Source organism: Mytilus trossulus, chromosome 1, assembly GCF_036588685.1.
Source record: "Mytilus trossulus isolate FHL-02 chromosome 1, PNRI_Mtr1.1.1.hap1, whole genome shotgun sequence".
In the NCBI taxonomy this organism is placed as follows: Eukaryota; Metazoa; Mollusca; class Bivalvia; order Mytilida; family Mytilidae; genus Mytilus; species Mytilus trossulus.
The window spans coordinates 17,018,635-17,044,817 of NC_086373.1; the positions used below are offsets into that span (position 1 = coordinate 17,018,635).

General features: G+C 32.3%; 1 protein-coding gene across 2 annotated transcripts; it reads left to right on the forward strand.

The window, feature by feature from the left end:
• The first annotated feature begins 380 nt into the window (after positions 1-380).
• On the forward strand, positions 381-24,790 carry LOC134717092 (uncharacterized). 2 transcript variants are annotated; one of them, XM_063579959.1, is made up of 9 exons: positions 381-613; positions 1,501-1,755; positions 11,832-12,084; positions 12,696-12,985; positions 14,150-14,296; positions 17,940-18,277; positions 19,244-20,503; positions 21,976-22,207; positions 22,925-24,790. In XM_063579959.1, the coding sequence occupies exons 2-9, from the start codon at positions 1,519-1,521 to the stop codon at positions 23,882-23,884; spliced, it is 3,717 nt and encodes a 1,238-aa protein (XP_063436029.1). In that variant the 5' UTR covers positions 381-613; positions 1,501-1,518; the 3' UTR covers positions 23,885-24,790. The 2 variants fall into 2 exon arrangements, with proteins under 2 accessions (XP_063436029.1, XP_063436028.1); XM_063579958.1 differs by lacking the exon at positions 381-613 and having other exon boundaries at positions 1,266-1,755.
• The last annotated feature ends 1,393 nt before the right edge of the window (positions 24,791-26,183 follow it).

The window sequence follows — 26,183 nt, forward strand, 5'->3', positions numbered from 1 at the left end:
TCTTTTAATGACTTGACAAAATATTCGATCGGTACAGATTTAAAACGATCGCGGTCACTGATGTTCCACTTCATTAAGCAAAATGCCATACCATTTCATAACAGAAAAGATTTTGATAAATGGTTGATCTTGAAATCGACAGGAAAATAAAGGAATATAAAACGACAACGGTCTAATTTACTCAGGGTTTATTGATATGAGTGGTTGTTGGTGTTGGGTTCATTGCGTCTCATAGATTCTCCCTCACCTGTTATCTGTGCTTTGTGTTTGATTTTTGTTGGTCTTGTCAATTTTCAGTCAGTCCATAAAAGTGAGAAGATACGCACCATAAAACCCGTTGGTACTCATCTCGTTCAAGGATATTGTTTGTAAAGAGCCATGAATTCGTTCAACCATTGATTTCGTTTTGTTTTCTTTGTTGTCACTGTTCTTAGAATTTCGATTTTATGAATGTTTATTGTTATGTCACTATGATTTAAATTTCATGTCATAACTGAGACCTGATTTTACGGATTTTAAATTTAGGATCGATAGAATCTTTTCCGAAAGCGGTATATTTGCTAACCTTCTTGGAATCTTTCAAGCAAATTTTCATAACTCTAAACTGCTTAAGGTATGTCTTTTTCAATTTATCAGGATTTAGATCTCTAAATAAATTGTGTCGTCTTTTGTACTGTCTATTTTGTGAATACACTTGTAAACTAGATTATTGTTTCACAATTATATGCAGCTTTTAATCAACAACAACAAATTATAACCAAATAGTGTTTAAAAATCCAAAATTTAGCGATATACTCTCCTAAATTTGGATAAACATTTTCTATTGTCATAAGTATTTTATTGACAAGACACACGAATCAATGGATATTTTCTTTTTAAAATGCTATTTGTTGCAGTTGATTTTAATCGCTTTATATGCTTCATAAAATGCCTGGACCGTCAAAACAAATACATGTTAAAACACAAACAATCACCAAATCTATACAGATCTCTTTATTCGTCGTTTACAAGGACGAAATGGAACCATTTCTAAAGACGAGATAACGTTATCATATTCTAAAATAGCATGTGTAGTCGCCATTTAAAACATTTTGTTTGAAATGAAATTCACAATTAAACATGTGCAGTAATTAGTTAACTTTTGCCCTGTCATGAAATATCAGCAATTATTTTCGTTAAAATCATTCATTAATGGTGACTGTAAAATAAATCCAAAGAACTATCTATACTAGGAAGTGATCAAAATCTATGTAGGTGTGTATATTCAATAAACTTGATGTGTGTCTTCAAATATAATGAGCTACTACGGTATATTTGCATAATATAATTGTCAACAATACTAACTTGAAATTGTAAACCAAACGTCTTTGTGAACCACCATGCATAAAGATTTAAACATTCTATACACACAACTAGACGATACCCGGAACTTTAAAAATGTCGTCCTACAACTAAAGATGGGTGTCTAGTATGTATATGGATTTTCTTTATTTTCTTTAGACAAATTAAGAAGGGAAAATGGCTTTGGCGCCGGATGATGACAATACCAAAACGTATAGACCTGGACCAGAGAGAGCGCAGACATTTGCTATTTCGCGCGAGAGCATTGTAGAGGCAGACGACTATGGCGATATTTTTGAAATTGCTTACACGATGGGTATAGATTTAGGCGGTCTTGACGACATAGAAGATATGAAAACAAGGCTTATACTTTTCTACAACAAATGTGAAGGTCAACCCAATTACATAGATGTGGTAAGTTATGATTATTGTAAATAATGTAATGAACTATTTTCTGTATAATTATGTCAAGTGGTATCTCTATTTGCAATTATATAATGATCATTATATGTATACACCAAAATGCATTCATACAATCCTCATGACACTGTAAATACTTCGACTGTTATCTGCTCGCTCTTTGGACAAACGTCAAAAAGACAGTAACAAAAGAAAAATATATCGATATAAAAATGGAGAAGATATGGTTTGATTGCCAATGAGACAACTTTCTACTTGAGACCAAATGACAGGCCCCTGACTCCATACAAGGAGACACAGGCTAAACATAATTACTGGCTCCTACCTGAAACTGGATTGTAACAGTTAACATCAGAACAAACAATAAAAAACCAGTCGAAAGGGGCTTTATCAGATTGCTACAATGCACAAGAAAACCCTAACAAAGCACAAAAGACACAAAGTACATATCATATTACTGCTGCTATTGAAAGCTCGTTCAGAGCCATTACCAACCTTGTTGTAGGTTGGGCTTTTCGGGATGATGAAAAACGCTGCCACCACTGCTGTAAGAATGAAGATGTCAAAGTCGAATCCCCGTTCAAATACCTAAATTCACAAAATTTCTATGTACGTTAAAGAACCTTGCAACAAATTTTCCTATATTCCAACATACTTTTTTGCACTGATAGACTACATTTCCCGTCCCATCCAAATTGTTTAAGAAACAACCTGTGGTATTTATTGATTAGTGTTTCGTCTTAAATATGTATGAACTATTTACCACTTGAATTTAAACGAACAAAAATCTTTTATTTTTTATTTTTATGAAGTCTGGTTATAATGAATGTTTTTCAACGACACTATGCTCTCATACTTTCCTCCTAACTACTTGGTCAAACATGCATCTGATACCGCAGTATTACTTATCATCTGCATTTATAGTTACTGTATCATACATATTACTATCAACTATACAGGTGCCTATCGACCTACATGATTTATAAGGAAAATTACAGCTGTTTTACTAATATAACGTCGTTAAAACTCCCACTCCCCAATGCTAACTATTTGAGATCTATTGATTGTTTAACTCCACAACACGTTGCATTTGTTCATCGTCGCAAACCTTTTTCATTGGCACTGCTGATCCTAGATACTAGTCCACGAAATCGAAAATCATGCTACGTGTAAACCAGCTGCATTTGTTTGCACCTTTTCCTAATAGTATAGGTCAGGAATCTGTTGTCGAGTAGTTGTCATTTGTTGATGTGGTCGATAAGTGTTTTTCGTTTTTCTTTTTTTTTTATATAGATTAGACCTTTGGTTTTACTGTTTGGATGGTTTTATACTAGTCATTTTGGGGGCCCTTTATATCTAGCTTTCTGTTTGTTGTAAGTAAAGGCTGCGTGTTGAAGACAGTACTTTTACCTATAATGTTTTACATTTTATACAAATTGTGACTTGGCTGGAGAGTTATCTCATTGACACTCATACCACATCTTCTGATATCTATTCATATGTAAACCAATTGTCTATAAGCTTGTTTTTCAGTAAATGGACAAGATAGTCCGGAAATATTCATACAATGGAACTGTTTGATGAAGATAAGAAAACATTCTTTTTAACTCGAAAATTCTCTTGACAAGATATCGTTATTATTTTATAAATCTTGGAATCAAAACTATTTTCAAATGGAGGCTTTCTCTGTACAGCTGTCAATTCAAAACAAGTTTGATTATGTGTAACTAAATAGAACTTCATGGCTAAATGTTTTACAGTAATTGCACATTCACACTGTAAACCTCAATTTACCACATAGTTTCTTTTCGTAAAAGGTCAGAACATTTTTCTTGTTCGATCAAGGTTTCAGTAGAGGCATAATTGGGAGTGTAACGACAACTAAAGCAAATTACATAATTATGCATATATATTTTGATCAAGATAAGGTGTCAATACATGTAAACTGTTGGAATTCCGCTTGTTAAATTGTTAAAAGGTCACTACACGACATAATTAACGGTGAACCTTATAACTTAACTTAGCAAAAGGAGAATAACGGGGGCCCCCAGAGGTTGAGATTATAAAATACAAATATTCCGATCAATGTATTGGTTAACATTCATAAACCATGTCCTTTCCAACGTTTATTAATATTTTCAATATGATATCAAAAGTATTATCGGTCAACCTACTTTTTCAAATTTCAGTCTTTACTCTAATATTTTTGTAAGTATAATCTTCACCGAAAGGTCACTATTATGTTATAAGAAAGAAAACTGAATGATAGCATGTTGATACAAATGAAGAAAAGAAAGATATAAAACATTTAAAAAATGAAAATGAAAAAAATGCAAAACAAAATCTTTTTCTCCTTTTAAACGAAAATATATATAAGCTTTCATAACAGTTTTATCAGCTGTCTCATTATTGGTGCACTTAAATGCTAAAAAGTCACGATAACACGTTACAGGCATTCACGTAAGAAACAAACGCCGAAACAGTTTTATACAATATATGTTATTACAAAAATATCATTGTGAGAATGATTCTTAATTCTAACTGTCTTTTATTCACTCTTTATTGTCAATATAATGCAATTTTATGCGACTGTCTTACAAGAGAGAGGTTTAGCTAGCTATAAAACCAAGTTTGGTCCACCTTTTTCTACGGAGGGAAATGCCTGTAGCAAGTCAGTCATATGACAGTTGTCGTCCGTTTGTTTGATATTTTTCAGCTTTTTATTTTGCCATTTGGTTAGCCAAGGACTTTCCGTTATACTATAAAAAAGAAGATGTTGTATGATTGCCAATGATACAACTATCCACAAAAGACCAAAATGGCACAGACATTAACAACTATAGGTCACCTTACGGCCTTCAACAATGAGCAAAGCCCATACCGCATAGTCAGCTATAAAAGGCCCGATATAACAATGTAAAACAATTCAAACCAGAAATCTAACGGCCTTATTTATGTAAAAAAAAATGAACGAAAAACAAATATGTAACACATAAACAAACGACAACCACTGAATATACAGGCTCCTGACTTGGGACAGGCACATACATAAATAATGTGGCGGGGTTAAACATGTTAGCGGGATCCCAACCCTCCCCCTAACCTGGGACAGTGGTATAAATCTTCCTCGGAGGTAAATATTTTTGTGATTTTACTTTTTCCTTATTCGTAAAAGGAGTCGGAGTTGGTACGGCATTAACTTATTTCAATTATCATATAGACATGTATAATAACATACTAGAGATATATTATTTACTTCGCAATTGTTCTACACTATTCAGAAAGAGATAATGTTTGTGACTAGCATATGTTCAAAAATAGATTTTTAAACCACCTCTTTGTTAAAATTGAAAGGATTATAACATGTTTGATTTATAAGAGTTTAAATTTGATACATCTTTAAAAACAAGATTTATAGGCACGTTAATAATTTACATTTGATTAAGTATTTTTTTTGCAAAGGGTTTGTACTTCTTAAACAATAAAAATAATGTTTGCCTTTTTGGAAATATAGAGTTATGACAAAATGTATATATACCCAAAAGAAAATATTTTAGTTTGAATCTTGTACTTCCACATATATGAGATCAGTCACTTTTTAAATGAACTAAATATTATAAGATTTAAAAATTTCGATATAAAATGAAATTAATGGCAAATGTCACTTATACAGTGAAGAATTTGATGTTCAGACTTCAATAGTTTGTTTATGTGGTACTTAAGTGTTTCTCGTTTCCTGTTTTTTATATATAGATTATGTGTTAGCTTTTTGGTCATGAATGTTTGTCTCTAATATTTAATTAACTGTGCATTTGTATTCAGATATCGCAGATCAAATTTATTCGTTCATTGTGTAACCATACGTTTTTTAATTGAGTTAAGTCTGCCAATTGATATTTTATCGTGTGTTTTTCTATGTTGTGATGTTATGCTATTGTTTCAGAAAAAGGGAGAAGATTTGTATCCATTAAAACGTTTAATCCCGCTGCAAATGTTTGCTCCTGTCCTAAGTCAGGAATCTGATGTTCAGTAGTTGTCGTTTGTTTAAGTAATATATACGTGTTTCTCGTTTCTCGTTTTGTTTATATAGATTAGACCGTTGGTTTTCCCGTTTGAATGGTTTTACACTAGTAATTTTGGGGCCCTTTATAGCTTTTTGTTCGGTGTGAGCCAAGGCTCCGTGTTGAAGGCCGTACTTTAACCTATAATGGTTTACTTTTTAAACTGTTATTTGGATGGAGAGTTGTCTCATTGGCACTCACACCACATCTTCCTATATCTATATACCGTTTGGTTTCCCGTTTGAACGGTTTTGCACTAATATTTTTTGAGCCCTTTATAGCTTGCTGTTCGGTGTGAGCCAAGGCTCCCTTTGAAGACCGTAATTTGAACTATAATGGTCTATTTTAATCAATTGTGGCTTGAATGGAGAGATGCACTCATACCATATGTTCTTATATCTATGTTTTATTTTCTTGAAATGCTCAAAATATCTTTCTATTTCTACTTGACCATTCATTGCCTATCAACCTGCAGGTCGTGCCAATAGGTTGTGTTTATTCTAACTTGACAAACTGATTGTATTTCAGCAATCTCAACTATTATTGAACCGATAAATTTTGATATTAAAAGAAACACTAAGACATATTTCAATACAGTTTTATCCACTTTCACGTTATTGGTACACATATAAATGTTATAAAGTCACGAGCACAACTAGAAGGCATCAACGTTGAAATAAACGCCGAAAAAGTATTATCATTGCCATAAAAGCGCGAGTTTTGGCTAGCCAAACAACCAGGTTCAACCAACCATATTTTTCTTAAAATGTCCTGTGCCATGTCAGGAAAATACAGTTGCTATCTTGTAGTTATGTCTTTAGAATAGCGGTACACTACATATTTATTTATACTACATTTAATGTTACAAAACTTCATTTTGATATTGCCCCTTTAGTTCTAACTGTTTTTTCCTTTTAGTATTTGGATTGGAGCTTATTCGGCATACACTTAAATATCTTATAGACATGTATTGGCACAGCTTAAATAAAAAATATATGATAAATAGGCAATCTTTCAAAACTATTCAGAAAGAGATACTAGTCATGTGTGTGATTAGCATATGTATCCTGCAATGGTCTAGAATAGATTTTTAAACCACCTTAATCTTAAATTTGAAAGGATTACAACACATCTGATTTTTAAGTCTCAAATTTATAACATTTGTAAAATTAAGAATTATTGGCACGCTAATAATTTTCCATTAAGAAAGAAGTTTTTCGTTGTATTTCATATGGATTTGTATTTCACCAAACAATCATAATCTTAAAATTAGTAAATTTGCCTTATTAGAAATGTTTCTGAATACAAAACGTTATGAAATATATAAAGAAAAATTAATGATAGTTTGAATGTCGTAATTTCACATAAAAATCTGTCACTCATGCCATAAACTAAATAAATTTTATCAATTTCGATATAAAACGAAATTTATGACAAATTTCACTCACATACTAATAGATATTTTAATATACAGTTTAATCCACTTTCACGTTATTAAGTCACGATAACACTCTGAAGGCATCAACGTCAGGAAAAAAATGCCGAAACAGTTTTATACTACATTTGTTATTACAAAAATATCATTTTGAGATTGTCACCCTTAATTCTGACTATCTTCTGTTCACACTTCGTTGTCAATATATTAAATTTGGTGCGACAGTCATACAAGTTAAAGGTTTTGCTAGCTATGAAACCAGGATTTATCCACCTTTTTACATAGGAAAATCCCTGTACCAAGTCTATAAATATATAACAGTTGTTGTCCGTATGTTTGATGTGTTTGAGCTTTTGATTTTGATTTTGCCATTTGGTTAGGGACATTTCGTTTTGAATTTTCCTCAGAGTTCAGTATGTTTGTGAATTTTACTTTTTCTCATTCGTATTCGAAGTTGGTTCGGCATACGCTTGTTGTGAATATCTTATATAGACATGTTATAGTCACAGCTTAAATAATGAATAAATGATAAACTAGGCAATCTTTCTAAACTATTCAGAAATAGAAATTAGTAATGTTTGTGATAAGCATATGTATTGTATCCTGCTATGATCTAGAATAGATTTCATAACCATCTCAATCTTAGATTTGAAAGGATTACAACACATTTGATTTAAAATTTTCAAATTTCATACATTTGTAAAATCAAGAATTATTGGCACGTCAATAATTTTCAGTTTAGAAAGAAGCATTTTATTTCATTTCATTTCATTTCACATGGATTGTATTTCACCAAACAATCAAAATATTAAAATTTATAAGTTTGCCTAATGGGAAATATTTTTTAATACAAAACGGTATGAAATACTAGAAGTAATAATAGTTTGAATGTCTTACTTCCACATAAAGATCTGTTGATCGTGTAATTAACTGAATAAACTTTTTCACCTTGCACGGCGATGTTCTTATTTCTTGAAATGCTAAAAATATCTTTTCATTTCTATTGAACATTGTCTATCAACCTTCAGTTTTTAATTTATAGGTTGTGTTAATTCGAAATCGACGGACTGATTATATTTCCACCTCTGCAGCAATTTTGACTATTACTGAACCGATACGTTTTGATATTAACAAAGCCACTCATATATATCAAAATATGCCAAACAAATTAGAACTATAATTCTAATTAAACACTAATTAGGTTCAAACTTAACATTTCCTATCAATAGAATTTTTTTTTTTTATTATACTTTATTATTAATTAACTTGAAGGGCGTAAAATTTCGTTATTGTTTAAGGTATTTCATGTATTTTCCTTCAAATAAAAAGGGAAAGTCCCGTCGTAACATAATTTGTGGATCAAATTGTAGAAATCTTTTCAGCCTGAACGCTAACTTACTGGTTTAGGGTTTTTTAAAATGAATTTGATAGATTTGGAAAGGAGCACAGTTTAATAATGCATGGCTCTACTACCCACGAATATGAAGGGCAACAGATTAAGAAGTATATGTAGTTTATAAAAAGATATAAAAAGACTTCTCAAAATTATATTCACATTTCTTCACAAATATTGATTTTGTTTATATCAACCGACTAGACCTAACATTATAGACGATTCGTAGTGTTAGTCATTTAGTGTTCTATATCTACTTTTGATAAAAATGGAAAAATTGTATATTTGTGATCAATGTATCTCCACATGCAACTATATATAAGACATTTCTACATTCTACGAGTGGTTGTCAGAACAATAATGAAGACCAAAAGTAACAACACACAAGTTTGAGCTCCAATTTATCAAAAAAAATAACAGATAGGAAAAACTTTTAAATTGTCTAAAGAAAATAATTCATTTTTTTTTTTATGCATACGAGTTAATATATAAGACCAAATAGGAAAGTTAGAAAATAACGCGTTATTAAACACAGGGGTCACATTTATCAGGCGGAAAATTATGACACAATCGGTATTTATTTCGAAAATAAGAATTAAGTATTCAAATATCTGCAAAGACGTTAGACCAATTTTAATGCTTAAAGTTTTAAGGTACAATATATCGGTTTTAAGTATTTGGAAGAAAATTTGATTTTTGAAATAACAAAAATTGCATATTTGCCTTAATTTAATGCTTTTGATGAGTAAATAGTAAATAACTCTCTGTAAATATTAGACCAATTGGGCAATTGTTACCTTGTTACAGTGCACATTATATCAAGATATGGAAAATATATTGCCTTTTATCATGTCTTGTGTTGACTAGTAAAATATGTTGAACATTGACAGTTAAAGAACAATACTTTGACAGTGTGGTATCTTCACTATTTTTTAAATATTTATATCATAATTGCCATGAAGCCATGCATAACAGCTTTATTTTGTTTTGCATAATTTCAACTCTATCTGAGAGTAAATTTGAGCAAATCGAGCATATATGGATATTTTTAAAATCATGTTTTCTCTCTTATACAATTAAGTAAATAATTATTAAAAGAAATTTTGTTTTGGTATTGTAGTGACAGGTACGAAAACTTTTTTCATTAGCATGTTTGTTGGAAAACAATTAATTGTGTGTTTCTTTGTCTAATATGTTCTCCTCTTTATTTGTATTGTAGTCCTGTAATATTATGTTGTCATTTCAATGTTATATTTAACTTTGCCATTAAAGTGCGAGGTTTGGCATGCCACACAACCAGGTTCAACCCACCATTTTTATTCCCCTTTAAAAATGTCCTGTACCAAGTCAGGAAGATGGCCATTGTTGTATTGTTGTTCGTTTCTGTGTGTGTTGCATTTTAACGTTGTGTCGTTTGTTTTCTCTTATTTTTGAGATATTAAGATAAGACGTGGCACGGTACTTGTCTATCCCAAATTCATGTATTTGGTTTTGATGTTATATTTGTTTTTCACGTGGTATTTTGTCTGATGCTTGGTCCGTTTCTGTGTGTGTTGCGTTTCGGTGTTGTGTCGTTGTTCTCTTATATTTAATGCGTTTCCCTCGGTTTTAGTTTGTTACCCCGATTTTGTTTTTTGTCCATGGATTTATGAATATTGAACAGCGGTATACTACTGTTGCCTTTATTAAGCAAATTGTACGTTCTGAACTATTCCTGCATTATCATATGAGTTACATTTTGTACAAGACTTCCTTCATTTATTCATTGTATGTGATGCAGTAACATTGAAAAAAGCTTCTGCATTGAATTTGTTGATTGTGGCCCCATTTTTATTCTTTGGTTATAGTGTTAAAGAGATTATATGTATTCATAACAACTCAGTAAATAAGCACGAAAGGGGAATTAAAAAAGAAGAAATCCTGAAGATGTGCTTCCTTGTTTGAAAAAGGAATATTTTATTTGTACTTCTCATACTGTCTCAAATTTAGTTAAATTGCAAAAGTGATGGCAAACTACACTTGTATCTTATTTTAATAACACAATTCCATCAACATTCATAATCATTCTAATCACTGGTATTAAAGAGATAATCGTAACTGGAATTATCTCTTTAATAACAGTGATAATGTAACATCGTTTGTAACGTTAATTTTGATTTGATGATATCACCAATTTTGATAAACACGTATTCGCATGCGCAAACGACGTACGACTGATTTTTAAACATAAATGATTTGACGTTGTTTTCTGCAAGTTTATTCGAATGGAGATATCGACGGCATCAATTGGTGATTTTGTGGTTGCAAATAGCCGTTTACTGGCTCCGCTAACGCGACATCAAATCACTCATTGATGCCGTCGGAACTTTTAATACAATACAGTTATCTTCTTAATGAGGCCCCTTATGGGGGGTGTCCAAGTAATCACTTAATAACAAAGGTTTTGCCAATATAATCACATAATCATTAATTAATTTTTTTAACAAAAAAACACCAATAATCAAAAATACAGTCCTAGATTATAAAATAATTAATAAATCATGAAATTTTTGGCCTGGTGATCAATATTCACATTAAAAACGGCCAAGTAATCACATGATGAAAAAAACATGAGGATGATCCTAAATATATTGCGTAGCAATAAACAAATTTCTCATATGACCCCTAAGATATCAGAACGGATCAAACATGTTCGCCTTGTATTTTCTATTTGACAAAAAAAAGAAATTGAGCACGTTGAGCTAGGAAATACCCTTTTTCGCTCAAAATCTAAATTATTCTATCTAGTCTTGATTGAAGTCTTGAAGATTGTGAAAAGTAAACTGATACTCTTTACTTTACTTTGTAAAGTATTTTATTTATATAATATATTGACCCTCGTAAAATAGTCACCTATCGTTACTTTAGAAAATAATATAAATCATCGTATAACTTGATATGCTCTATTTGAATGTTAAGATCTATTTATCATTCCTCGTGTCAGAAACAGTAGCTAGGTATATAATCAGATATTAATAGTGTCTCAATAGGTTGTGAAAAGATAGTCGAAAAATATCTTGGTTATTATTTTCTCTAGTGCTCCCTTAATTGAATTATTATTTCCTGGTCTTGTTGTTTTGCCATAAACATATGTTTACTATAATTTTGATTACAATGATGTTATTAAAATCATTTGCTTCAGGTTGGAAACTCAATGGTCTCGATGAGGATAGAAAATAGAAAGAAAAGAGAGAAACTGTTAAAACTTCTGACGGACACAAGAGACAGACTAGGTCCAGTTCCAGCAGAACATTCTAAAGACGGGTTATCGAGGCGCGGAAGTGCTGTAATCAAAGGTTTCCTCAAATCAGAAGGAACCATACAAAACTTAGATCTAGATATCAACAATAAATTAGAAGCTTTAAAGCGTGACGACTGTACTATCGTAGTTTCTGGTTTGTATTTATATCAAATTACAAGTACATCACTAATATCAATTATATATGAAACAAAATGACAAAAATGAAAAGGTTGACACTGAAAGTGGTTACATTATTTTACTATTCGGTTAGACGCATGATATTTCTATTATATATGACCTAGTGAAGAAGATCTTATTTCATTGATAACATGAACAATTTTTTTTTACCTGAAGGCAATTTAAAAAGAAAAAGAAAGCATATCCTCAGATTATGATATCAACCGGAAAAATTATAAGAATTTATTTACTATATTATTGCAATCTCTCAAAACATATAATACATGTTATATTCGATTTGATCATCAATCGTGTATATGATTTCAAGTCTTCTCCAGAAACATGCAAACATATGTATTATATCAAGTCTATCATAGTGTGATGTTGCCGCATATACTTCTTTTTGTTATAAAAAGAAAAGGACATATTCCTCGATTGCTTTAATTAGTCGGGTATGCTTTATTTAGACAATAGACAAAGAACATTTCTATCTTACTTCTCATTCAATATTATATTGATTAAATCTGTTAGCAAGTATAGGGAAATCAGTTTTATCATCGATTTTAACTTTAAAGTCTGTTTTTGCAGGTGAAACCTCCGCTGGCAAATCCAGTATCTTGAATTTGATGTTTGGCGAAGAAGTGGTTCCTACCTTTTTTGGAAGCTGCACATCTGTTATTACTCGAATTTGTTATTATAAACAACGACGAGCCAAAATAATATATAGGAATGGAAAAGTTGAGAAAATCCGAAACATCCCAGCCGGCGAAATATGTACAAAGCTGAAGCCATTCGTATTTGTTAAAGATGATTCTGAACGGGAACTGGCAACCCTAATTAAAGAAGTTAAAATTTATGTACCAGCTAAAATTCTAGAGGTAATGAACATTTGCATATCAACGATCAAACATTATTACTGTTCCTGATCAAAAACTCTTAGCTACTTTTTGTAGTGCCTAAACTATATTTTACATATAACTGTAGTTTTAGCTTTTTGACAGCAACATTTTAACTCTAGGGGAAACAACACTTTTTACAGAGTCAGATGTTGTAAGTTAATGGTGTTTATCTTGCATATTATATATGAATTCGGAGTAGGTGCAGTAAGACCCCTTTTTGATCCCAAATAAGCAGTTTTACAAAATTGTTAAAATGTAAACTTCTAGTTTTGGATTGGAAAGTAGAATGCTCTGATTCATAAATATTGGCTGTTTTGACAATACAATACACATATATCGGGTACTAGCATCATTGAGTCATGCTAAATTACTGAAATCATACAATTTTAGCCTTTGAGTTAAATTTTAGACGTCTTAAATGAAAGTGGCCGCATGTGTGTTCATCCTTTAAATTGAAATGTTATTTGTGTTTTATGATAATAAATAACATATATAAAGGTTGAGGATGAACACGGCCAATTTCTTTTTTGACACAAACCATCTGAAAAGTGATTTTTTTGGGCATATTTGATAGATTTTTCACATTTTAGCTTGAATCAGAGCGTTTTGAATGACTAAAACAGTTAAAAAATTTCATATAAACTACTTGAATCAACTGAAATAGACACTTAAGTGTTTAAAAGTGTCCAAAGTCTTTAGTCAGATGAACCTGAAATTTGAGCCCAAAATCGCCCTTTACCGGACCTACTCCTTTGCTGCGAGATCTGATCAGAATATGTAATACAGTTTATTAAAAACTGACTAATTTGATATGTATGAGTACTGGAAATCAGGATGGAAAGTTGAACTGAACAAGCTTATCTAATAAAACAGTCATATTTGTTAATACTGATTATGTCATTGTTTCTAAATTTCAATGCTATTTATTTCTGGCATATACTGAATTATAACTGTTCCTGACCAAAGATGTTGGCTTCTTGTTATAGTACCTAAATTATATTTTACTTATAACTGTTGTTTTAGCTGACTGACAGCAAAGTTTGAACTCGAGGGGAAACAATGATAATGTTACACCGTAAGCAATAGTCATTGCTTTTATTTGCAAAGTACCTAACATCCTTTATTGTTATGCTTTACTTTCAGTGTGGACTTGTTGTTGTTGACTCACCAGGAATAGGAGAAAATGATGAAATGGACAAAGTTATCGTAGACTTTGTTAATGAGAATCAGATAAATGGGTTTCTATATGCCATCAAGTCTGATAATGCTGGAGGAGTTGATGAAGACAGGGTAAGATTTTTTTTAAACCACCTGGTAAAACGAAAGCACGGTTTGATCGTTTGTAATATTAAAAAATGACGCTTTACAATCGACTGTACCAACTGGGCTACATATACCTTATCCGTGATTTAGTCAATTTAATAATATACTAGAACACACCCGCGAAATCGCGGGCATTTAGAGCGTGGTTGAAAGTATGAAAAGTGTTGTAGGAAGAATTTTGTAAAAGATTTACTGACTTGTGAATTTCAGGAAAAGTATCAGAAGTAATAGGTTCTTGGGAACAGGGAAATGTTTTTTTTTTAACCCTCCTTCTTTATTTTCAAAATTCCTATTTTTTTGTTTTCTTTTAATTCCATTATGAACATACATGTTGTATATTATGAACATTCAAGTCAGGGGCCTGTAATTCAGTGGTTGTCGTTTGTTTATGTGTTTTGTATTTGTTTTTCGTTCATTTTTTGTAAATAAATAAGGCTGTTAGTATTTTGTTTTACATTGTCATTTTGTGGACTTTTATATCAGACTATGCAGTATCGGCAGAGTGCTGTCTCATTGGCATTCATACCTCATCTTCTTTTTTTGTAAAAAAAACTTAATGATTGGAGAATTTCAGAAAAGGTATCAAAAATCATAGGTAATTTGGGACAGGATAATTGTTTTTTTTCTAGCCCGGCTCCTCCTTTTTCCACAAAAGAAATGCTTTTTTTTTTTAGTTTTCTATTAATTTTAATGACACATGGATAATTGTAGCGCTTATCTGTATATTATGAACATTCATAAAAGGGGGGGTCGCACCGGGAGGGGTCCTGATCCCGATATCCCGGTCTTAAAAAGATGAAGTCCCGAGGTTCCGAATTTAATATAAATTGAATATCTCGACATCCTGAAATTCGAATCCCGAAATGGTCAAACCTAAAATTTCGATCTTAAAAACACCCGTTCCCGACGGAGGGGTCCTGATCCCGATATCCTGGTTTTAAGAACATGAAATCCCGAGGTTCCGAATTTAATATAAATTAAATATCTCGACATCCTGAAATTCGAAAAAAGAAATCTCGGATCCCGAAATGGTCGATCCTGAAATCTCGATCTTAAGGTTCATCATAACAAACGGACAAATATGGCTGTATTTACATGCCAAAAATTACTCTGAGTGCAGACTTACCTGTAAAGTTGGAAAAGTTTTAATGCCTAGCATCCACTAGATATAAAAAAGTTAAATCCATTTTGTGTTTCAGAAAGATAAAATCTCTTTTGCATTTTGATGGGCATTTTTTTTCCTTCATGCAAAAGGTGTGAAAATTGACTAAGTTGTGGAACAACTATGAGATGCTCCCTCAGGTAAAAAACCGGTTTGTATTGTTTTCATTGTCCTTAATTGACATAGACACCAGGTATCTTCAGAACTATAGGTGAGTTAAAGAGTTTATCTGAGTCAGTGAGTGGACAGTATCAAAGTAATGCAGGTGTTTGTTTATTTTTGCACCTTCTGAAGAAAGGAAAAAAAATGCCCAGCAAAAACCAAGAAAGATTTTATCTTTCTTAAACACAAAATGCATTTAACTTTTATATATCTAGTGGATGCTAGGCATTAAAACTTTTCAAACCGCACAGGTAAGTCTGTACACAGAGTAGTTTTTGAGGTAAAAATACGGCCATATTTGTCCATTTGTTATGATGAACCTTAAAAACACCCGTTCCCGACGTCCCGAAAAGGTCCTGCTTCTAAATAAAGTGTATTTTCTTTTAAATTCAATTCTCAGTCATTGATATATTATACAGACACTCTCTATTTAATAAACTCTGTGACCGCCGTTGATAGTAAACTTGAAAATGGCATCAGACAGAAAATACACTTTATTTATGTATGACTATTTTTGGATTCTCATAAATTCTACCTATAACTTTTGGACTAGTTTTAATCTCGGTCTATTTCTGTAATTTGTTCTTACATACTTTTAATTTTTTAACTCTGTATGCTTACATTGCCTATGTAAATTTTAAAACTGTTTGTATGCACATTGAACGACAAATTTATGTGACGTATACAAATTTTATGACGTCAGACACTCAAGTCAATCCATGTGTTCGTAGATAGATGTTTTTGTGTTCTGTTAAATTGTCCCTTTTAAAATTGTTATGCGATGATGACTGATGTACCCATATTTTGACTATTTTATTGGTTGTGACTGTTTATTTAACGCATCATGTAAATATAACGGAATTTGATGAGACTGTTATTAAAGAGAGAGGGTTAGCGCTATAGAACCAGGTTTAATCCACCATTTTCTACATTTGAAAATGCCTGTACCAAGTCAGGAATATGACAGTTCTTGTCTATTCATTTTTGATGCGTTTTGTTATTTGATTTTGCCATGTGATTATGGACTTTCCGTATTGATTTTCCTCTGAGTTCAGTATTTTTGTGATTTTACTTTTTTCCTAGTATATGTATTTGTTTCAAAGTATTCAATAAACGCAAGCCGGAAGTCTAATCTTAATTAAAATTTCATCCAATGACGGATATCAGACAGAAAATACACTTTATTGGTAGTATATATGTATGTTAAAAGTATACAGAAAACGCAAACCGGAACGCTAATCTGACTTAAAATTTCGTCCAATGACGGAAACATATCCGGACGCCTTTTGGTGTCAGACCACCAATTACTCCCTCCAATTTAGAACGTATGTAAAAGTAGCCCTACTCTGACACAAAATAGTGCTTTTGATGTCCTTGTTTACTTAAACTAACCAACAAATATGCAGAAATGAAACTTTTGGTGAAAGAGACATATATCTAGATAATTTTGAGCCAAAACTTACTTGTCTATGAGTTTGCATTAAAAATTGAAGATTAATGCGCTCCATAGTATACTAATTTTAGATTTCCAGAAAACCAGGTTTGTTTTTTTGAGTATCTCTGTTTGAAGGTCAGTTAATTTGTTAGAAGGCTTTAAAGGTATGGTGAAAATTGGCATGTAGAATGCTGATACATGTACAAATCAGGATATACCTGGTTTCTATGAAGTTAAACTTAAGGTAAAGTATTTAGAAAGCTATGAAAATTGCAAAATTTGGTTGAACAGATGGGGATTTTTAATTGGTGGTCTGACACCTTTTTTCTAGTTTTTCTCCCAAAATAACTCAATCTGGATAATCATATGAATGGATGACAAATGCGATTATGCACTGTACATATAGGACACAGAGGCATGAAGATTAATTTATTGTGGAAAGAAGAGAAGCGACACCCAAAATGAGGTCTTCTCGTTTAATAGTATAGATAGCAGATGAGTCCGTCATCAGAACAAAACGACTATTGCTGGGGGGAATATGATATTAAGGTTAAATCAAAGTATGTAATGTCTCGTACATCGAAAGCGTTTGAAAACAAATTCAGGATCTTTGGAACCACTTAGTTCACTGTCTAGGGTTGAACAACATACAGTAATATGATTTGATCTATGTTGGTGTCTTATTACAAATTTCATAAAAGTTACAATGGTATTTACATAAATATAAAAATATGCATAACATCAGTTAGATTTGAGGCAAAGTTTTAAAGACAAGAAAGTATGAAGATCATCTAGCAAAATATCTTTGTAGTATAAACCAAGAAATTAATATTAGATTTTTCATTCGACAGCTTATAGGACTTATGAAAGTAATTTTGGAGACAGAAAAGCAGAAGACAGAAAGGGGAATGTTACCATTTGAATCCACGTGTGCTCTTTTTGTTTGTAATTTTTGGGATCAAATCGCAGAAGACCAAACTGAGACAGTATTTAGTCATGCATATAACAGACTGAAATCAATATGGCCGAATATGAAAGAATCTCAACTGATGAAGTTTTCGGCCTTTAAAGCAAAGATCGAGTCTGACATTGACCCAGACTTCATTGTTGATAATTTAAAACAACTTCTGGATAATATCAGAAACGTGTACAATAAAGCAATGGATATCCGTGTTCTCTCTACCTATAAGTGAGTACTTGTATTTCACTTCATTTCATTATACAAAAGAGTGGAATTTTGAACTAATATACATATATGTTATAATATTTATGGATTTCGTACAGGGGAACCACAAATTTAAATGTTCAACGAAATACAAATTTTCTACACAAAAACCCAAACCACGAATCAAATATCCACAAATATGCAAGTTTTCAACAATCCACGAAAATTGGTACCCACGAAAATAAAGGAATTCCAAGTATTATTGATCCACATCATTGGCCTGTTTTTAAAGTTGATAAATTGGATTATAATCCTGGTATATTTGATAACTATAATCATATCATCTGCTACTGATATACATGCATCAAACAAATGTTAATATCTACACTGATATATGGAGGACTCCCAAATACTTTAACTTTATAGCTTAATCTTAGGTTTGAAGTAGGCACCACAATAGATGACGAGTTTATTTAAAGTGCTGTACAAAGTAATTATCATTTTCGTCGTTTAAGTAGCTGTATATAAGAAGTGCATTATAAGTGTCACTTATAAAGCCGAATTGTCGTACATCAAATCATTTTTGTACAACTTGCCCCTGGAGACAGTGTGTGTATTGTTACAACTGGATGTCCGTTTGTTTTGTATATTCCCATTGTCAATTTTTTGTGAACCCGGTTAAGACCACAATCTACACATTTCCAAACAAAGATTCACGAATGTTGATGATGGTGGAATATATAGTTATATATGCAGTTTAAACAGAAATGATGTAAATAAACTCATCATAGATATCAGGACTAATTTCAGTATATACGCCAGACGCGCGTTTCGTCTTCAAAAGACTCATCAGTGACGCTCGAATCCAAAAAAAGTTAAAAATTATATTAATTATGAACTGTTTACTCTTAACTTTTCTCAAAATTAGCGTCATACAGATAAGACCATTCATTAAAAACTAGTTAGAATTACTTTTTTTATATCATTTAGATGGCTTGAAACTGTTTTGAAGAGAAGCGTTCACCATTTGAAAACAATAGTGCATAGAATTGACAATTCAGAAAAAGACTTAGAATCAAAGATGAGAAGTGTTTGGGATAAACTAAACACTCTTAAAATGAAATCTGAACTTACTATAAACGAACTCAGAAAGCAAATACAAGAAGAAACTGATGAAATTTGCGAAGAATTTGGCACGTACTTGCAGTTACCAAAAACTAGGATGGCAATCACTTCGTGGATTGAAAATGAATTGCCGGTGGTTGAGGCCTTCAAACAAATCGAGGATTTGAAGGCAAACATGGAAGATTTGACAGTAGCAAGGATTTCAAGAGAACTAGAGAACTGGGAAGATGAACAAGGAAAAATCAAAAATGTAAGAGAAAATGTCGAGAGATCCATTCAATTTAGATTAAATATCCTGGAAGATGAACTGCAAGATATTGAGGATGATATGCAGTCAGACGCAGGAAGCATAACATCTGAAGATTCAATCTGTCCGAAATCAAAACAAAGCAGAAGATACTCTATCCCAATCGGTGCAGTTCAAATGCAAATGTCAAAAATAGCCCTACCAGTTAAACTTGTTAACAGAATGTTGAAACCATTTGGAAAAGCTGGACAAAGATTTAGCGGTTTTGTTAATGACAAACTTAATGAAGGGAAACTCAAAGAGTATCGTCGGGATCCAATAACTTGGGCAAAAAGGAGGTCGGAAAAGACCCTTGAAAATTTCTTAAATGTTAAACAGGAGGATCATCTTAGAATAGTGATAAGTGAATTTATGAAAGAACCAAAAGACTTTCTTAAGGATATCGAGAGGAAAATTCCCGCCATGGTGGAAACAAACCAGAAAAATATGGACCACATCGCCATGTGCCGAAAGGAGGGTTCATCGTCTCGCGAAGTGTATGAACGAATGATGGAAAACTTAGAGCACCTTAAGCGAACGGTAACAGACTATGGCGAAGGTTACATTTTTGTGAATGACTTTGGTGTTGATGACATTCAAATAATTTCTCCAGCACTTGGTGAAGGACGATCATCAGTTCCGTTCGATGTTTCTCAAATGCTTGAAAGTATTGCATCATCTACAGCATTATGGAACCAGAAGGTTATTCCAAGAAGTCTATGGTCTGCACAACAGAATGGTATTCTAATGGCTAACAACAAAGAAGAACCAGTGACTATAAGGATCTATCTAACAAATGCCAGAATAGAAAATACAGATTCAGAAGTCGCTAAATTAAGGTAAGTATTAACATAGTTACACAAAACTAATCAGTCGGTCAATTTATCACAGGAACAAACTTTTGTCTTTAAAAATATTTTAAATAGTATATATTTGTATGTATAGTACAATGTGACCCATTGCAGACTGGATATTAAAATCGAAAATTAACAGAAAACCATCTATTTTATCTAATACAGTATTTAAAGAGCTCATGTATACGAAAAGGCCAAGAAAGTAAAGCCAGATCAAAGCAAAGAATGAAAGCTATGCACCAGGGAGAAAAATTCCTTATTACAAAGTGATTGTTTGAGAGATAATAAAAATACATATACAAAATTTAGTCTTGGTATCTATGATGAGTTTATTTACAACCACTGGGTCGATGCCACTGCTGATGGAGATTTATTTCCCCGAGGGTATCACCAGCCCAGTAGTCAGCGCTTTTTGTGCTGACATGGATTATAATATGAAATGGTTATATTTATTAATTATCTGTTTACAAAATTAAGAATTTTTGAAAAACTAAGGCTTTTCTACCTCAGGCATAGATTACCTTAGCTGGATTTGGAAAAACTTTTAGGAATTTTGGTCCTCAATGCTCTTAAACTACATAATTTATTTGGCCTTTTTAACTTTTTTTGGATGCGAGCGTCACTGGTGTGACTTTTGTAGACGGAACGCGCGTCTAGCGTATATACAAAATTTAGTCTTGGTATCTATGATGAGTTTATTTGCTTGAAATACAGATACTGTGGCTTACTTTATCAACAAATCGTTATCAAAGGAAATTATTTTAAAACTTTTGTTTTAGCATTGACGGACACTGAGACACCAAAAAAATGTGACACCTTGCAGACTGGATATAAAAATCGAAAATTAACAGAAAACCATCTATTTTATTTAATACAGTATTTAAAGAGCTCATGTATCCGAAAAGGACAAGAAAGTAAAGCCAAATCAAAGCAAAGAATGAGAGCTATGCACCAGGGAGAAACATTCCTTATTTCAAAATGATTATTTGAGAGATAATAAGACAAAATTTAGTCTTGTTATCTATGATGAGTTTATTTACAACCACTGGATCGATGCCACTGCTGATGGAGATTTATTTTCCCGAGGGTATCACCAGCCCAGTAATCGGCACTTGTTGTGCTGACATGAATTATCATATGATATGGTTATATTTATAAATTAACTGTTTACAAAATTAAGAATTTATGAAATACTAAGGCTTTTCTACCTCAGGCATAGATTACCTTAGCTTGATTTGGCAAAACTTTTTGGAATTTTGGTATTCAATGCTCTTCAACTTCGTACTTTATTTGGCCTTTTTAACTTTTTGGATTCGAGCGTCACTGATTAGTCTTTTGTAGACGAAACGCGCGTCTAACATATATACAAAATTTAGTCCTGGTATTTATGATGAGTTTATTTTCAAACCCTGTTTATTTTTTTTACATCTAGGAAATTAATTATTTAATAATTTCAGGCTTCTAAAGAATGAAAATGTCGCAGAATTGTTAGGAATCCAGAACTCAGATCACCCAACACCAGCTTTTGTGTTTCATGGACATCTTAGACCTCTGAGTAGGTTCATAAGAAGCAGATTTATGAATTTTAAGGAAGATGTACCAAGAATATTACACGAAGTTCTATACGGCCTTGAATACATACACAGAAAGAAAATGGTCCACATGGAACTGAATCAGAATACAATTGCGGTAAATATGCATACTTAAGATATATTATTTTTTTTATCAAGTTAGTTTGATATAGGAAGATGTGGTGTGAGTGCCAATGAGACAACTCTCCATCCAAATAGCAGTTTTATAAAAGTAAACCATTATAGGTCAATGTATGGCCTGCAACACAGAGCCTTGGTTCATACCGAACAATAAGCTATAAAGGGCCCCAAAATTAATTGTATACTTAGTGTTGATCAGGTCTGACACAACACTAAAACTTAACACACACAGAAACGGACCAAGCATCAGACAAAATCTCACGAGAATAACAAATATAACATCAAAACCAAATACATGAATTTGGGATAGACAAGTACCGTGACACGTCTTATCGCAATGTGAATTTACACTAAAAAATAACAGAAAACAAACGACGCAACGTTAAAATGTAACACACACAGAAACGAACTATAATATAACAATGGCCATATTCCTGATTTGGTACAGGAGATTTGACTTTGATCTTTTCAGCAAAACGAATATAAAAGAAACGTGTGGTTACCTCTTAATTTGTACCACTCATATAAAAGAATAAAAACTTAATCAGGTTATAATAAAGATATTATTTTTCGATTGTTACATTTCAAAATGACAAAACCTATTTAATCAGATGCTGACTGATACCTATTATTAAACAATACCGCATGTCTCCAATAGCAATAGTAATAACCGAGGTATATTGTTTCCTTTTAGATCGACGACAATCATGTTGTTAAACTCTGTGGAGCATGCCAGCCAAGGGTAGCTCCATTACCAGTAGATAAGGATAGAGTACTTGCGGGAGACTTCGTTTATCTCAGTCCAGAAGTTCTAAATGGCGATCTGTATGTTGCATGTGCGGACATTTATGCTTTTGGCCTCTTAGTATTTGAGATTTTAGTGGGACAAGCGTTTAAAGATCAACGTCAGCAACTTCTTTCGGAATTCATCGATAATTGTAAGCCATGTGCATTAAATGGTTGTCCGTACACACTAGAAAATTTATCCCAAAGCACAAAGGACATAATACAAGATTGTCTTGATGAGATCTTGGAGCGTAGGCCTTCTATTGAAAATCTTAATCACTCTGTTTCTAACATTAGAAATGAGCCTATGTTAGTTAAATTGCAAGGAATGAAAAGAAATAGTACTACGAAAAGAAGGAAATCGTCGTCGGAAAAAATCTTATGTTATGAAAGACTACGTAAGGAAGGGATGGCAGAGAATCAATCTGGTATCCTAAGAGCATCCCAAGATATCCAACATCAGATAACAAAAGAAGTTGGATATAACAACGACACTTCAGCAAGTCAAAACATGGATAAAACAGTGTCATTTTTTAGGTCGTCATCAAATAATCTAGGAACGAAAGATCTCTTTGCCACTCAATCTTCAAGAAAAAGACCTCCTCTATCAAAACAAACGCGACACTCCTCGGTTGAAACAGAGCGTTATGCAGGAGAACAAAATAATTCCAAAGTCGAACAGAGTAATCGGTCCAAAACAACCCGAGCACCCCAAATTAGTATTCTGAGATCCTCATCGGAAACGGCACAGTCGATAAGAGAATCACCGAGCGAACATCTAGTAGCAAGAATGACAAAATCATTAGAAGAAAAAGAGGAAAGTGGATCTACTGGTTCACAATCTCCTAGCCGATTACGACAATCATAAATCACAGTCTCCAAGCTGATTACGACAATCATAAAGTAATATCCACTGTATATGATATCTTACTCATGGCAGACAATCATAAAGTTTACTTATTTCTTACAAACTGTATTTCATAGAAAATCATAAAAATTATCATAGAATGACCACCAGCTAATATTTCATTGTATTATCAAGTATATTTTTTTATGTTTTTAATAATTGATTTCGATAGAAACTCACGACTGAGTGCGTAAGGTAATCTCTATTTAAGTGGTAGTGTGTACGAAATATTTCAAAAGACACAGCAACTTCAAATACTTATAAGTGAAACGGTTTGATATATTTGACTGGCTAAGTTTTAATATAAAAACAAGTGTACACGATCTTTCTTGCAAAAGAATAGCCATTCTATTTTTAAAATCTTCATAATCTTACTACTATTGAGCTATTGTGTTCCTCGATACATTCCCTATGCAGTGACATTTACTACGTAACTTCTCGTTAGAAAGAACATAAACGATACCAATTTTCCTGCAATGCGCATTTCGACAATACATGTCTCTTCAGTGATATTTGAAATCCCTACTTAGACATCTACACAGCGCAATCGCAAAGGAAAACCCGTGCTGAATGAACACAAACAAACACAGAGTTGATGTGTATAGAAATAACTGATGCTTTAGAACTTAATAAATGCACCAAATCGTATAATAACTGTTGAGGAAAGTTTAATTAACAAATGAGGGCCCTCATGTGGTTTTTGATTATGTGATTACTTGGCCGTTTTTTTAATGATTATTTGATTATTAAGCCAAATATTTCATGATTATTTGATTACCTAGGACTGTATTTTTAGTTTATGATTATTTGATTACTAAAGATAAGCTTATATTTAATGATTATGTGATTATATTGGCAAAAAAATGGTGATTATGTGATTACTAGGACACCCCCCCCCCCCCCCCCCCCCCAGGGGCCTCACAAATGGAAACTCATGAAAAATTAAAAAATATAAAATATCAAGGCTCTAATAAAAAAAAAAGTTTTCTACGTGCTCTGTGTTGATTGTTTATGGTAATCAATTTCGCAATCCGGTAAAACTTCAGCAACAATGACTAAATGAAATATTACACTATAGATTTGTGATAAATGTTTTAAAAAATGGTGCATACAGGACTTAATTTAGTATGTATGCATGGATTTGTTCAAAAATATTTACAACATAATAATTACAAAAAAAGTTGTTTCATATAACCTTGACATACAGTTTTCCATCTTTCATTTTTTTTTTGTACTTAAAGAGGATGGCGAGTTACATAAAATATTGCATTATGTAAGAGTGTACATCATTTTGATTAATATTGTATGTATAATAAATGAACATAAAATTTCACTCAGCCAAGACAATCATAATGGGTTCATTTAGTAAGTGACTTTTTTCAAAAAAATGTGTAGAAATATATTTCGATTACAAACATTGACAAAACATTAACTTGAATATTCAATAAGTTTTTTTTTCAATAATGGAAAGAATTAACGATAGACTTTGTAAAATCATTCTTCGTGTGCTAAGTATCTTTTTGTATAATAATCATAAGTTTTACCCATACTTGTTGGAGTTGCATAATTATCCTAGGCATAGATTACATTAGCCGTATATGGCAAAACTTTTAGAATGTTTGGTCCTCAATGCTCTTCAACTTCGTACTTTAGTTGTCCTATTAATCTTTTTTTATATCCATTTGTTTATACCCAATCGTCACTGATGAGTCTTTTGTAGACGAAACGCGCGTCTTGCCCAAATACAAAATTTTGATTCTGGTATCAGTGATGAGTTCATTTACACGGGACATTATTTTTATTCAACCTCCAATCAAAAGCAGCAGAAAATAATCTTAAATTTGGGTATACTAATCATTACTGTACGGTTCTACTCAAAGGCAGCCTTGAAGACGAAACGCGTGCGTCTGGCGCATTAACAAAATTGCAAAAGTGGTATTTATATTGAGGATATTTGTATATGATGCCGCTGCTGTTGAACATGACTACGGAAGCTTGAAAGAAATCTCAAGTTCAATGAAAAATTGTGATTTATTTATTCTTTAATTTTCATTGATAATTTTTCGAAAAAACCATGAGAAAATTTTCCAACAAGAAAAAAACTTAGACGAACAATTCTTCAAAGCACAAAAAATGGGTTATACTTATTCTACCAGAACAGGTGTTCATGTAGAGTCAAAAACTCTTGCACCACTGGTGATATCCCTTAAGATACTCGTGTCGCAATACGCTGATGTGTCATATCTAATGATTCGACAAG